This window comes from Papaver somniferum, unplaced genomic scaffold, assembly GCF_003573695.1.
Source record: "Papaver somniferum cultivar HN1 unplaced genomic scaffold, ASM357369v1 unplaced-scaffold_107, whole genome shotgun sequence".
Classification (NCBI taxonomy): Eukaryota; Viridiplantae; Streptophyta; class Magnoliopsida; order Ranunculales; family Papaveraceae; genus Papaver; species Papaver somniferum.
In genome coordinates, this window is record NW_020619603.1 from 10,098,258 (window position 1) to 10,112,143 (window position 13,886).

Genomic DNA, 13,886 nt, shown 5'->3' on the forward strand with positions numbered 1-13,886 from the left:
CAAATTAAGGAGGATGCACATAAAGGGTTCAGTTAAATCGATACGAGTGCATTTTGTGTTGTTTGAGAGTATTACGTGAGACCAATTCCTTGCTATAGGCGCTCTCTATTCATTGTGAACCCTGAATGCGTAGAGAAATGACAAAGCAAAAAAAAACAAATGTTAGGGATTTTTAGTGAAAACAAACAATTTCCACCATAACTTTTTAAGGCAACAATCATGACTGACCTCCGTTCTTACTTCTTGCTTTCACCAATTGAACGACTAAATTCTTTAACCAGCACGGAATTAGGTAAGAATAAGAAAATCTCTGTTAGGAATTTCATCGAACAAATCCCAGGCAGCGGTAGAATAAAAAACTGGGGATATCTTTTGGGTTGGACCGGTAGGTATTCAATGGGAGCCAGTTTCTGCACATTCCAACGGGTTTCATTTGAATATATAATTATAAACCTATCAGGCCATCTCAGGCAGACTTTATTCAAAGAAAGGTTTAAAGAAGCGGACATTTGTATGTGAGATTCCTAGGAGTTCCGTAGCAAGGCGGTAATTCTACATGGACCGTGTGCGCCAACTGTTCCGAAACCGTTCACACACGTCAGTGGGTCCAGTAGGTGGTCCGGCTCCCCAAAACAGGGGTCCTATATTTTGGGATAAATTTGTGAATGAACGGCGGAGCTTTTTTTTTTCTTTTTGCACGGGTAATATAGAATTTTGGTAACAAGTAGGGTCTATGAAAATGAAATTGGTAAAAAATGCTAGTGCCTTCTAGTTTTGTTTTGTTTGGCACTTTCCTTACGGTAATGTTTGGTGTACCGGGGAAGAATTCCGCGGCCATCCCCGTGTGTAAAAGCAAATTGTTTCACGAAAAATAGATTTTTTTACTTCTATGGATGCGGAAACCATTTTGAAGTGTCTCCCGAATTAATTCTTGGCGTTTGGACTTCAATGTGGTTGCTACATAGTTTCAAAAAAAAAAGTGGTTGCTACGTAGGTATCCAAACACGAAAAGAGAGAAAGATGCATGAAGATGGGCATCCCAAGGTCGGAGCCAGATGGATGAGAGGTGTGCAGTTGCATCGACAGGTGACCCATCGTCGGTTTTGATACCATTTATAATGACCCGTCCCTCCACTAATATTGTCCCCACTTGGCCATTGTGGTTCTGACAGTGTAGGGTTTTCAACGGGCAATCACTGCGGTTATCCAGCAACAAATTACCGAGAGGTTACCCATCCCTGAATTTCTCCTGTCCGAACACGCTTAACTGCATAGTTTTCTGCCAACTTTGAAGCCATTGTGCTGAAAAAGCCTCTGATGTTAGGAAAGGACAAATCATACCATTACTTATATTCCATTCAATATCCACTACAAAATATCTGGGTATTACAAATTCATACCAACTCAAGTGAGTTTTCTTCCCAATCCTATATCATAAGTTACTCGGTAAAGAGCAAGGTGAGTCATCTTCCCTTGGAAAAAATTCTGGCATGTCAAAAAAAACATAGCCCCAATAGTGCATATTTTCATGTGGAGACAGATGCATTACGGCCTGACATGTATGAAAAAGATCGGTAATCATATGTATGGGGTTTATATGGATTTCCCTTTCTGTCACGAGCGTATTGAAGACTTTAATCATATGTTTCTCCACTGTCAAACTCTTGCAAGTCATTTTGTTTGTTCCTCTTTATCTTTACAAATAAAATTCCTTCGGAATATTCTACGAAACCTTAAACAAACCCTATTTCTCCATATTGTATGCAAACCAGGTTCCGAGATCGAAACCTGGCCGTAAGTGGACTACTCTAAGTCGGAAACTTGGTAAGAACGACGAATCCATCCATTTACAAGTAATATTCCTTCAGAATATTTTGCGGCTTAGTCACCTGAGCATTTTTTTTGGACATTATATTTTGTTTCACAACTCTTATAAAGGGTTGTCTAAAAATTAGTATATTAAAGAACCACAAACTTGACAGAACTTGTGATAGTGTAGGAATGGTTAGTGGTGTAGACTTTCATGCAGGAGGCTGAGGATCAAATCCCCCCATCCTCATTTCTGCCAACGTTCTATATTTTTACTTCAACAACACTTATAAGTGTGTTATGCATTTTTATTAAGAAAAAACAACAACCAAAACTTGTGAACGGTAAGGATGGTTGATGAGCTAGACTTCCATGCAGTAGATTCATGTTCGAATCTCCCTTCTAATCTCATTTTTTCCAACATTCTATATTTTTACTTCAACAACACTTATAAGTGTTGTTATACGTTTTTATTAAAAAAAAAGAAAAATAAACAAAACTTGTGAACTGTAAGGATGGTTGATGAGCCAGACTTCCAAGCAGTAGGTTCATGTTCGAATCTCCCCTCTAACACTATTTTTCATCATCATATTTTGGTGTTCTTCAACAACTCTTGTGAAAATTGTGATAGGCTTAGTCACTACCTTTATGGAACAGAGTTGTTATAGCTAAATGTCGTCACAACGTTTTTGCTTAAGGAGTTGTCGTTTGTTTTCTTAGCGCAACCCCTTGTTCCTAAGGGTTGGCAGTGATGATATACGACAACTCTTCCTTTGAAACCAGTTGTAAAACATATGACTTTCTACGATGTTTAGCGAAGAATTGTAAATCTCCAGTTGTAGATGTATATTTTTCCCGTAGTGAATTGCTAGTTGGTTGGAAATCAATGTTAAAAGGGTTAACATTTTAACTCTCCCCTACCAAGTTTACCTTGGGCTATAAGCCGTTTATGACTTGGGATAAATTTACCCGTCAAAGACGGCTTGTTTCTATCATTTTTGTTTAAGGACATTGTTTTTTTTTTTTTCTTTTTTCCTCTTCTGGCTAAAAGCCATTTTGTATTTTATAAGAAGAGACCTGCTACTCAGAAGCCTAGATAAATAGGTAAAGAAAGAAAGAAAAAAATTTGTTATGTTTGAAAGGAAATTTACCATTGTATCACAGTAAATAGACCGGTTCCCATGTGTATGGTATAAGAGTTGATTTGTATTGCCATGTGGCATGTAAAATCTATTTCTCCACTACGATATAACTGACAAATCCTAAATAAAATAATAATATGTACAATAGTTGTAATAGGTTGGACCCTTATTAATAAAAAATTCTTTTGTGTGTATGATAAGGTAAGATTTTAGATATAATAATATATTTTGTGGAACCCTTTTACGATAAAAGTAAATTAGAATAACAAAAAATAATACACAAGAAGATCTAAAATATCAACGAAAAATTGAGCGATAAATACTTACCGTGCGTCAGAGAAATTTGGTCGCTCGATTAATACTCCTCAAAACTGTGTAGTATCTATCGCCAGATAGATATTACACCTTGCATGGCTAAGTGGCGTAGATAAATATACTAGTTTATCAGTCCTATAATATGTGCAAAAATCGTATATCCGTTGATTTCCCACATCCATGGGAACTGGCCTTAGCTGGATCAATCCACAATGGGTTGGGCTACTTATTTGGGTTGGGATACTTATTAATATAAGTGTACCCTGCCAAATTTTCTTTGTTCTACAAGCCGTTTCAGACTTTCTTTCCTGAAATGGTTGTTCGTGTACATCTTTTGAGACCATATTAACGTGTTACGTGTAATTAACTAAACTCTAGTCATTCTATTCTGGCTCTTCACGCATGGAAAACGCATTACTAAAGCCAACGTCCAAGTTGCTGTGAACTTGAGTCGATAAGATTCTCCTTTTTTAGATGTCTTTTCTTATGTGCAAGTATATATAGTTTGAACTCAGTCACATGATACATTTTTCCTATGTTGCTCCTGTTTCTTTTAATTCTAGGATATCTTACGTTTGATGATAGAAAGCTTTGAAATGTTGGAGAAAACTACCGATAGGAAGTCCTACTGAAATATCGTAGTAGGTGGGGCAATTTTTTCATAGTAAGTGGCCCATTAAAAGAATAATGGCCCAACAATCGGTCTTCAGGGCATCAACCTCTGGAAGGGGGGTTGTTTCTTCAAGTAAATTAACTTTTAATTGGAGAAGTTGATCAAACATGAAAATCAGATTGTTAGAAAAAAAAATGATTAAAAAGCAACAAACAGCACTGCAATTTGTTGGTCCATCACACAAAAATCATGTAATTACAAGAAATGTAATGGGAAAAAAATTCTTAATTATGTTTCATAAAATCTACATCTGAATTTCGAACTGTTGTCGGACAGCCTATATCTTCGGCTATAGATTTTGAATCTTAAGCAGTTTTTATCATTTTGGTAATTGAGTATATAACTTCCAAGTTATTTATTAGAGCAAGTCTTATAGTAAAATCCATCCATCTTCCATCTTTTATGCCACCTCAACACTTGGAACTGTTGATGGAAGCGCAAGTCTAATCGTGGAACACAGAAAACGCAAATAAGAATAGCGTAAAACGCGAATAATAATAGCGCCAGGAAAACGCTATTAATAATAGTGCTAGACTTTAGTCAACGGTCAGAACGCCAATCTTAATAGCGCCAAACGTTGATCTTATTAGCGCCAAACGCAATTGTTAATAGCGCCAAGCGCTAGTCTTATTAGCGCTTTTTCGTTCATATATCCAGTAACACCATCGACCCCTTCGTCTTCTTCCTCAGTTCATCTTTAGTGAAAAAAAGAAAAACCAAACCTAAAACCCCCTTGTTTAATTCTCAGAGCATGGTTCAAATCAATGAAATTGCTTCAAAGAGGCTTCCTTGCGTGATTTGAATGCGATTGGTAATTATGATTGGGGTTCGGCTTGTTTTAGTCACTTGTATAGTAGCATGAGTGCGGTTGCTAGAGGTGGAAAAACATGTGTGGATTGGCGATGGTTTTAGAATATTGGTTTTACATATATTTTCGTACTTTGACGCCTTTTCTCCAAGAAGGTGTACCGACTGATGTATGGCCTGCAATTATGATATTCAAAAAAGATAGTCTAGTGAAGTTGCAAAGGGGTACTTCCAAACACTCTCTTAATACAGCTCGCCAACAAATTGAGTTGAGGACAATTGTTGGAATGGAATGGCAACCATGGTCTACTAGTATGTATAGAGATCATCCTGATATATTGCATGCTCGTGAAATCTCTAATCAAAGAGTGTCTTCTATAATCCGGAAAGCGATACTAGTATCATGTATCTTGGTGAACGGTTTTTAAGGCAAACAAAGGGATTTACAAAAATTCCAAGAAGTCCACGTGAACGTTTGGAAGACCTTGCTACCCCCCATGATCCTATTGATGTGGTTGAAGGACGAGACTATAAGCATGTTGATGAGAGCATGTATGTGTGGTGGTGGAAGCAACAATCTACTGGATTTTTGCTCCCAGAAATATATCGTCAAGAAAACAGAGATGAAGTTGGAGCTGCAAGCACTCAAGATCCGACATTTCTAGTAAATCAGGTCACCCCAATATATCCATCACGGTATAAGTATGACAACGTCTCACAAGCTTCACCTGAATTTCCAAGAGTTTCTTTCTGTACCGTACGTTCAGACAGTGAAGGCAACCGTGTTGAAGTGCCTTTGCAAGCACCCGATCCTCCTCCATTCACGTATGATGCTAATTGGGGAACAAGGGTTAGTAATTTTTTATTTTAACTCCTTCAATTATTTTGTTTACCACATTATTATGATTTTATTTACACATTAGAAGTTCCTTCATATATTTGCTATCTTGGTGTTTCTTTTCAGGAGCAATGGAAAGATTTAGCGCATAGGTTGGCTACGTTAAATCTTGCGAAGGATGAGTATTGGTTTGAAATAGATCGTGCACGTGCTCTTGAGGAAGGATCGACATCAACCCAATCATGTTATGATCTTTGAGACAACTCTCAATGGTCAAGACGTAAAAGACCAGCCACAAGTCAATCATATTATGCACATGATCATTATGTTCCACAAGATGAATTAGTTCCAGAGTCACAATTAACTCAAGTCTTGAATAGTGGTGGGGTTGGTTTAAGTGAAGACGAAATGACAAGGATGTTAGGATTAAGTTTTGGGGAACATATATGTGTTTTCTTTAATGAATGTGTATGAAACTTGGATGTCTTTTCTTTTGTATGAAACTTGGGTGTCTTTTCTTCAATGAATGTGTGTATGAATGTCTTCTGTTTTGTATGGATTCAAAAATCTTGGAATGCTTACATTATTTGAGTTTTGTTTATAGGTGCAATATGGACGATGAAAATCCGCTAAGGAGGTATGTACTAATGATGTATGGTATCGATCTTAGCATTGGTGATGATAGCGAGGAGAGAGCAATTGTGTTGTACCAGTATATGACTCAAAGAATGCATAGGCTCTTCCAACTGGTGCCTCAAGAAGTATTGACGCGACAAATAGTGGACAGGCAACGAGAGGATGGAGATGCAAGGATGATGCATGACTACTTTGGACCTAACTGTACTTGGGTCCCTAAGAATTTCCACCAACGTTTGGGTATGTATCGACCTCTTTTCTTACGTATTCTAAGTGAAATAGTTGTTGCGGATCCTGCTTTTGATTTCCAAGTTGATTGCACCGGAAAACTTGGCCACTCTCCCCACATGAAGATGTATGTCGTAATGAAATGTTTGTGTAAAGGCATAGCCGCTGATAGCACATATGATTATGTCCGTATGGGAGCGTCGACCGTCTATATGTATGTCTAGAGGTTTACTAGGGTAATTGTTCGGCACTTTGGTCCAAGGTATATGCGACTTCCTACAAGAGAAGACACGAAAAGATTATTGGCAGAAAATGCAGTTAGAGGGTTTCCTTGAATGCTTGGAAGTGTTGATTGTATGCATTTTCAGTGGAAGAATTGTCCAAGAGCATGGGCAGGTACGTTCCGTGGACATGAGAAAAAACCTACCATCATCTTAGAAGCTGTGGCATCATATGCTCGGTGGTTTTGGCATGGTTTCTTTGGAACGCCGGGGTCGAACAACGACTTGAACGTCTTGGCTCAATCTCCACTTTTTGATATGATGGTTAATGATTTAGCAGCTCCTTGTAATTACCGCGTCAATGGCCACAACTACGACAAGGGTTACTACTTGGCGGATGATATATATCCACGATTGTCTTGTATTGTGCAGTCATTCAAAATACTTCTTCCAAATCAGCCAGCCAATACGTTGTTCAATAGATACCAACAAGCGAAGAGAAAGATGTTGAAAGGGCTTTTGGAACTCTCCAAAACAAGTTCCAAATAACAAAAAAGCCAGCAATATATTGGGATAAGGAGGATATAAACTTTATTATCAAGGCTTGTTTGATTTTGCATAACATGGTCTTTGAGAATGAAAAACATAACTTAGTTTGGGGCAAGTCGTGAACGAACCAATACGACAGGTTATTGGAATACCGAGGTCATACCACGAGTTAAGGAATGATGAGGCATATCTCCAACTCCGCAATGATCTTGTTCAACATATTTGGATACGACATGGACTAGGTGTCAGAGACGGTGAAATGCCACCAGAATCTCCCCCTCCGCCACCAGATGATCTTGACGGTTCGTATGGTGAATTCGATCCTACCGATGTTACCCACCAGAAGAACAACTTTAGTCTTTTTACTAAGATTTCGAAGAACATCTTTAGTCTTTTTCCTAAGATGTCACTTGACCCTTCATTTTAATGTATGTTTGTCCGCTTGCATTTGCTTGGTTCATTGTTATCGTCTTCTTCATTTTTATCTCCGAGTGGTATTTAGATATATGAGAATTTGGTGTCCGGTTGGCAGCTAGCTCATCAGCACGTTACCGACATCATAAGTTCAATGTAGTTGACTTTATATGATTAATTAATTACGTAACAATGATACATTATTTTGATTCATTATTGAGCTGCATTAGCTGGTGGCCTTGTTTGCTGAATACTATTCTAAATCTATCTCTCTAAGTTACTCTTTTCTTTCAATTCCTTCACAGTTTTTCTACTAAGATCTCTTTCTGTCCCTCAACTACTACTCTTACCTTCGATTTCGATTCATTCACAACATTTCTATTAACATCTCTTTGTCAAAGTAAGAGCGTAAACCATGTCGTGGTATACAGATCCTCATTTGTTTATATACACGAAAAGCATATTTGAATGTGTTTACAGGATTAAAGAAATAGTACCGATCGGTACCACTTTTACGTTACATGATTTCACTGATTCTGATGCGGATTGTTACGATTTTTCAAAACATCTCTCTTTGGGCTATAACGAAGAAAGTGATTATGATTCTTTTTTCGAAGATCTATGGATGAGACCTGCGGAGACGATGATAAACTCTCAAGGTCTTGTAGCCACGCCAGATTGTCAAGGAAACTTTTACATGGCTCGTGAGGATCTAGACAAGCCTTTCTATAGTTTGCCTACTTATCTGCCTGCGTGGGTTGCGGAACAAGATCGACTGATTGCTGAAAAACAAGCTCTTGAGAAAATAGTTTCGGAATCAGAAACTATGATTTCCACTTATAAGGACAAGGAGAAGAAGTTGACCGCAGTAGTATCTTATCTACAAGAGCAATTGGATCGAGAGAAGAAAATATCTAAGTTGACATCAAAGCTTTGAACATCTCAATTAGCATATAAAAATTCGCTAAAGATGATACAACCAACTGTTTCTCCAAAGTAGCAGTTCCCATAGTGTGGTTGCAGCGTTGCTGAGTTGATTCCGAATAAAGAAGATGCAAGATTTAATCTAGATTTCTGGAGTTTATACACGAATGATGGAACTTCAATTCAGTCTGTTGAAGTCTTTGGTGCTTATAGTTTTGACTTCTATTAATTTTCTTCCCATTTGTGTTTCCTTCCTCTTATTTTTGTGCTTCATTTGGTGTGTTTAAATTACGGAATACTAATACATTTTTCTGATTAACTATTCATTGTATCAAAAACTTCTCCTCCTAATTAACAACTGGTACGTTATACTAAATTACTAATATTCATGACAAGATCAAACTCCATGATGTCAAGATCGGTAATGTTCTGCGACAATGAATGACGAGATCTCGTCCAAGGATGAACTGTTCAGTTTCATGGAGCTCTAAAATTAATGAATTGAAAAAAACTCACCGCACCTGGCTGGCATAGTCCATCAACATACCACGTCAAAAGCCAGCTGAGAGAGCAATTTCACATTCACTAATGCAAACTCTTCTCCAGAAGCAACCGTCAATGAGTTGACCCCGAACAAGCAAGATTTGATCCAGAAATTTGGGGTTTGTATGAATTTGCAGGAACATATTGTGTAGCACGCAAGCCATTTGAGTCAGAAATTTGGTCCACGCCTCTCGTGCTTAATTGGTTATGTCAACAATCTGTTATTTTCTTTGCATTTCTCGACTCAATGGTATAAGATAGAGTTTTAGCGTCAGTATAGCAAGTTTAAACAAAGATGCCAATAACGTGGTGATGACCAGGATTCCTCGACTCAATGATATAAGATTTCTCACATAGTTAGATCATTTCTGAGGAGACTCTGACCTTGTAATAAATATATGAGAATATGGTGTCCGACGGTCAGCAAGCTTAGTCGTCACTGCGTTATTGGACATACATTAATTATATCAAAAAATTCGTCAAAAAGACCAAAACACAAAATTCCTGGGTCATATAGATTCTTATCTTTTGATACTGTTTATATAGCCAAAAATCAGAAATATTCTGTTTATATAGCCAATTTGGATATTTGGCCCAGGAAAATTAAAAAAAAAAATGTCTCTTACCTAAAATACCCCCTAACCTTTTAAACCCTTCTTTTCAAAGAGAATTTATTTCTCTTCCCTTCCCGCAATGCTCTGCAGAACCTCCTCTTCCCTTCCCGCAGAGCTCTGCAGAAATCGGCAATTTAGAGCTCGTTTTTTTCTTCAGATCTCGTTTATCAATCATGATGATTAGCGATTTTTTAATACGTTTGTAGAATCCAAGTTTCATCTAATCGAAGTTTCATCAATTGGAGTTTCATCTAATCGAAGTTTCTGAGTTGGTTTTGAAGCAATTGAAGTTTCTATAATAGCGTTGAATCGGTAAGTTTCAATTTGTCCAATTGAAGTTTCTCTGTCGATTTTGAAGCAATTTTTAGTTGTTGATGATTGATTTTTGTTGTTGATTTTGAATATCCAAGGATTAATTGATTATGTGACTGGTAAATTTTTCAATTTGTCCATTATTTGGGTTTGTCTCGAATCATGTTTTCTAGGGTTTAGTAATCTGATTTTCAATGCAATATACACAGATGTGAAGTTTGTGTGTTCAATTGTGATGTGAACTGAATTAGTATGTACTGCTGCTAATTTGTTTACATATTATCAATTGAATACATCCAGATTCAGAAGATTTGCTTTTATATATTCCTTTTGAAGATGGATCGTCATTTTCTCTGTGTGGTTATCCGGGGTACCGATGCGTGTCCATACCAAGTTACTATGAAGTCAACAGTTGATGAGTTGAAGGCGCATGTCTGTTCATATTGGAATAGCATTTTACCGGACTCAATTCAGTTTGTATTGTTAACCAGTCGTCTTTCTTGGAGCTTCGTTTATTTGAACGTGTTCCTCTTCGTGCTCCTGATTTTGTTCGTGAACCTACTACGAGCGAGTTTCGTTTAGCACCATACCCTAGTAGAGATCAGTTGGTTAATCATTGTCATCTTCCGAGCAGTAGTAGAATGAGCGAGTTTAGTTTAGCACCAGACCCTAGTAGAGATCAGTTGGTTAATCCTTGTCATCTTCCGAGCAACAGTAGAATGAGCGAGTTTTGTTTAGCACCAGACCCTAGCAGAGCTCAGTTGGTTAATCCTTGTCATCTTTCAAGCAGCAGTAGAATGAGCGAGTTTCGTTTAGCACCAGACCCTAGCAGAGCTCAGTTGGTTAATCCTTGTCATCTTCCGAGCAGCAGTAGAATGAGCGAGTTTCGTTTAACACCAGACCCTAGCAGAGATCAGTTGGTTAATCCTTGTCATCTTCCGAGAAGCAGTAGAATGAGCGAGTTTCGTTTAGCACCAGACCCTAACAGAGCTCAGTTGGTTAATCCTTGTCATCTTCTGAGTAGCAGTAGAATGAGCGAGTTTCGTTTAGCACCAGACCCTAGCAGAGCTCAGTTGGTTAATCCTTGTCATCTTCCGAGCAGCAGTAAAGTTACTCCTACACCAACAATGACGAAGTTGCTTTTAGCTCAGTCACCTATTCCTTCCTCTCAAGAGCTTGTTTCTTCTCAAGATATCCCCATGTCTCAAGAACGTACATACAATCGAAAGTTGGAAATTAAAAGATCTTGCAAGGCGGCTGAATGGGAGTTTATTATAAAAGGTGTTGGTCAAGATTTTTATGGAGGACGAGATGAAGCGCGACTTGTTGTTGAGAAATATAACCATTTTTTTGGTCGCAGGGTGAGAGTCGTCAAGAGCAATCCAGAACGATATACGGTGGAATGTTATTACAAGGATAAATTGGAATGCGACAGGATGTTCCATTCAGATCCCAAGACTTCCAATGTGAAGGGTCACTTATTCCTCAAGGCCTATAACGGGGAACATAAATGTTGTGCTGGTTATAGTGATGGAACAAAGGTTGATCCGGTTACGCGCGAACTTATCAAGAGTTTGATATTCAGTAGATTGAACAGAATCCCAACAAGAAAGCCAGGGATATTGTTAGAGAACTCAAAAGTGATTATGGGTTGGAAGTGAGCTACGATCAGGCGCATGCCGGGAAAGAATTATGTTTCAAGGAATTGTATGGCGAGGACATTAAATCATACACTGACTTTAGATGGTGGTGTGAAGCCGTGAAGAAACACGATCCAGGTAGTAGGGATGATTTAGTTGTTGAAGGTGGCGAGTTTAAGAGTTTGTTCTTAGTCTTCGATGCTTGCATCTCTGGTTTCGAATATTGTTGCCCGGTACTGTTCTTGGATGCAACTTTCCTAACTGGAAAATTTAGGGGTTGTCTTATGGCGGCTACCGGGAAGAATGCGAATAATGGTAAGTCTTCTTTTATTTTTGATGTCATAATTTTTTTTTTATGTCAGATTATCACTGGATGAAACCGGTTTCATCCTTAACTGGTGAAGTCAGACTAGAGAATGAAACTAGTTTCATTCTGTACAATAGCAGTTTCAGTCAGTTTGATATGATTTTTTATTTTTGTGTTTGTTTTGTTTCTGTAGGAATATTTCCTCTGGCATATGGTATCGTATCAGCTGAAACTGTTGAGAATTGGCATTGGTTCTTGAAGAAACTAGAATCTATCTTGGGTCCTCGTGTACTAACATTTATTTCGGATCGCCATGAGGGTTTGATCCAAGGGATTCGTGATGTTTTCCCAACTTTCTATCATGCTTGGTGTTAACAGCATTTGAAGAATAATGTCCGCAGTAAGACCAACAAGAAAAAGGGAGAGCATTGTGCTGCGATGGGTTTGTTCAAAGAATGTTTCTATTCATCGACTCATGAAGGCTTTGATCAGGGTATGCAAAAGTTGAAGGATATGGGATGTGATGGTCTTCACAAATTCTTGAGTGAGATTCCAGTGGAATGTTGGTCCAATGCACATTGGCTGGGCTGTCATTACGGCGACATGTGTTCAAACATTGCAGAGTCCTTCAACTCTTGGATCAATGAAACAAAAGGTATGCCTATTGCAACACTTGTTAACTGGATCAGACTTAAAATTATGGAACAGATGAGTACAAGGAAGAGGAAGTGGGCGACGTATAAAGGATTCATTTGTCCCAGGCTAGAGAAAAAAGTGTTGGCTTTCATTCGTGCTGGTGTCCAGTGGAGAATAACCAAGTCTGGTGACATGGAGTGGGAAGTTTTTGATGGAAAGCACACGCATGCTGTTAATATTGCGAGGTTTCAGTGAAGCTGTAGGGTTTGGTTTACTGAGCAGTTCCCTTGTGATCACGCTATTGCGTGTATGCATTCAAATAACATCAACGTTTACGAGTACATTAATCCGTATTTCAGCATTGCTAGCTTCCGTGCTTCGTATGATCGTCCTATCAAGCCCATTTCTGATTACGACAAGCCTATTGATGTTGCTATTGGAGATCTCGTGAACCCACCAACTGTCGTAGGAAAAAAACATGGTAGGACGAAGAAGAAGCGGATTCCTAACACAGGTAGTGCAAGTTTCAAGAGACCAATTACGTGCGGTAACTGCCATACTCAGGCACATCATAACAAGACGACGTGTCCTCATCCTCCTGTGAAAAAGAAACGTTAAGTACCTGCTTAAGAACATCTCCAGCCTTCATTTATTCTATGCAGCTTTTTACCATGATATCTTTTATTAGCTTTTTACCATGATATCTTTATTAGTTTATTCTTCTCTGCAGCCTCTTGTTGCACATTTAAGATTCATTTACCTTGAATTATATTTTCGCAACTAGTATTTACCTTGGATTGTTTCTTTTGTTCATAAAAATATATCTTATGGAATTATTTTTTCAAGTATTTCTCTTCATTTTTATAGTATATATCTTTTAGTCTTATGTTGATTATTTAATTGTACATTTCCTTCAGTTTTTCACTGTAAAATTTGAATGTTTGCGAAGATTCAAATTTAATTGTACAGGACGTAACCAGTTTCATCCTGCCTATTCTGGAAAAAAAATGAGATTTTTGGCCAGGATGAAACTGGATTTCATCCATCACATATGGACAGAAAAAACTATTTTTTTTTCAACATGCACACTCTGAAAACAGTTTTTATACAGGCTTTGATGTAACCAGTTTCATCCAAGCCTGGTTACAATCTGACAAAAAAATTGAAGTTTTATACAGGCTAGGATGTAACCAGTTTCATCCAAGCCTGGTTACATTTTCAACCTGCAAATTTATTCATTTATGGCTAACATATTCAAACACAACCATCATGAAATTG

At 38.0% G+C, this 13,886-nt stretch overlaps 1 protein-coding gene across 1 annotated transcript; it reads left to right on the forward strand.

Annotated features, from left to right (window-relative positions):
- Nucleotides 1–11,152: 11,152 nt before the first annotated feature.
- Nucleotides 11,153–13,226, forward strand: LOC113328037. Its single transcript, XM_026575131.1, has 5 exons — nt 11,153–11,682; nt 11,769–11,980; nt 12,166–12,260; nt 12,351–12,853; nt 12,968–13,226. Exons 1-5 carry the CDS (start codon nt 11,153–11,155, stop codon nt 13,224–13,226), a joined length of 1,599 nt encoding a protein of 532 aa, XP_026430916.1.
- The last annotated feature ends 660 nt before the right edge of the window (nt 13,227–13,886 follow it).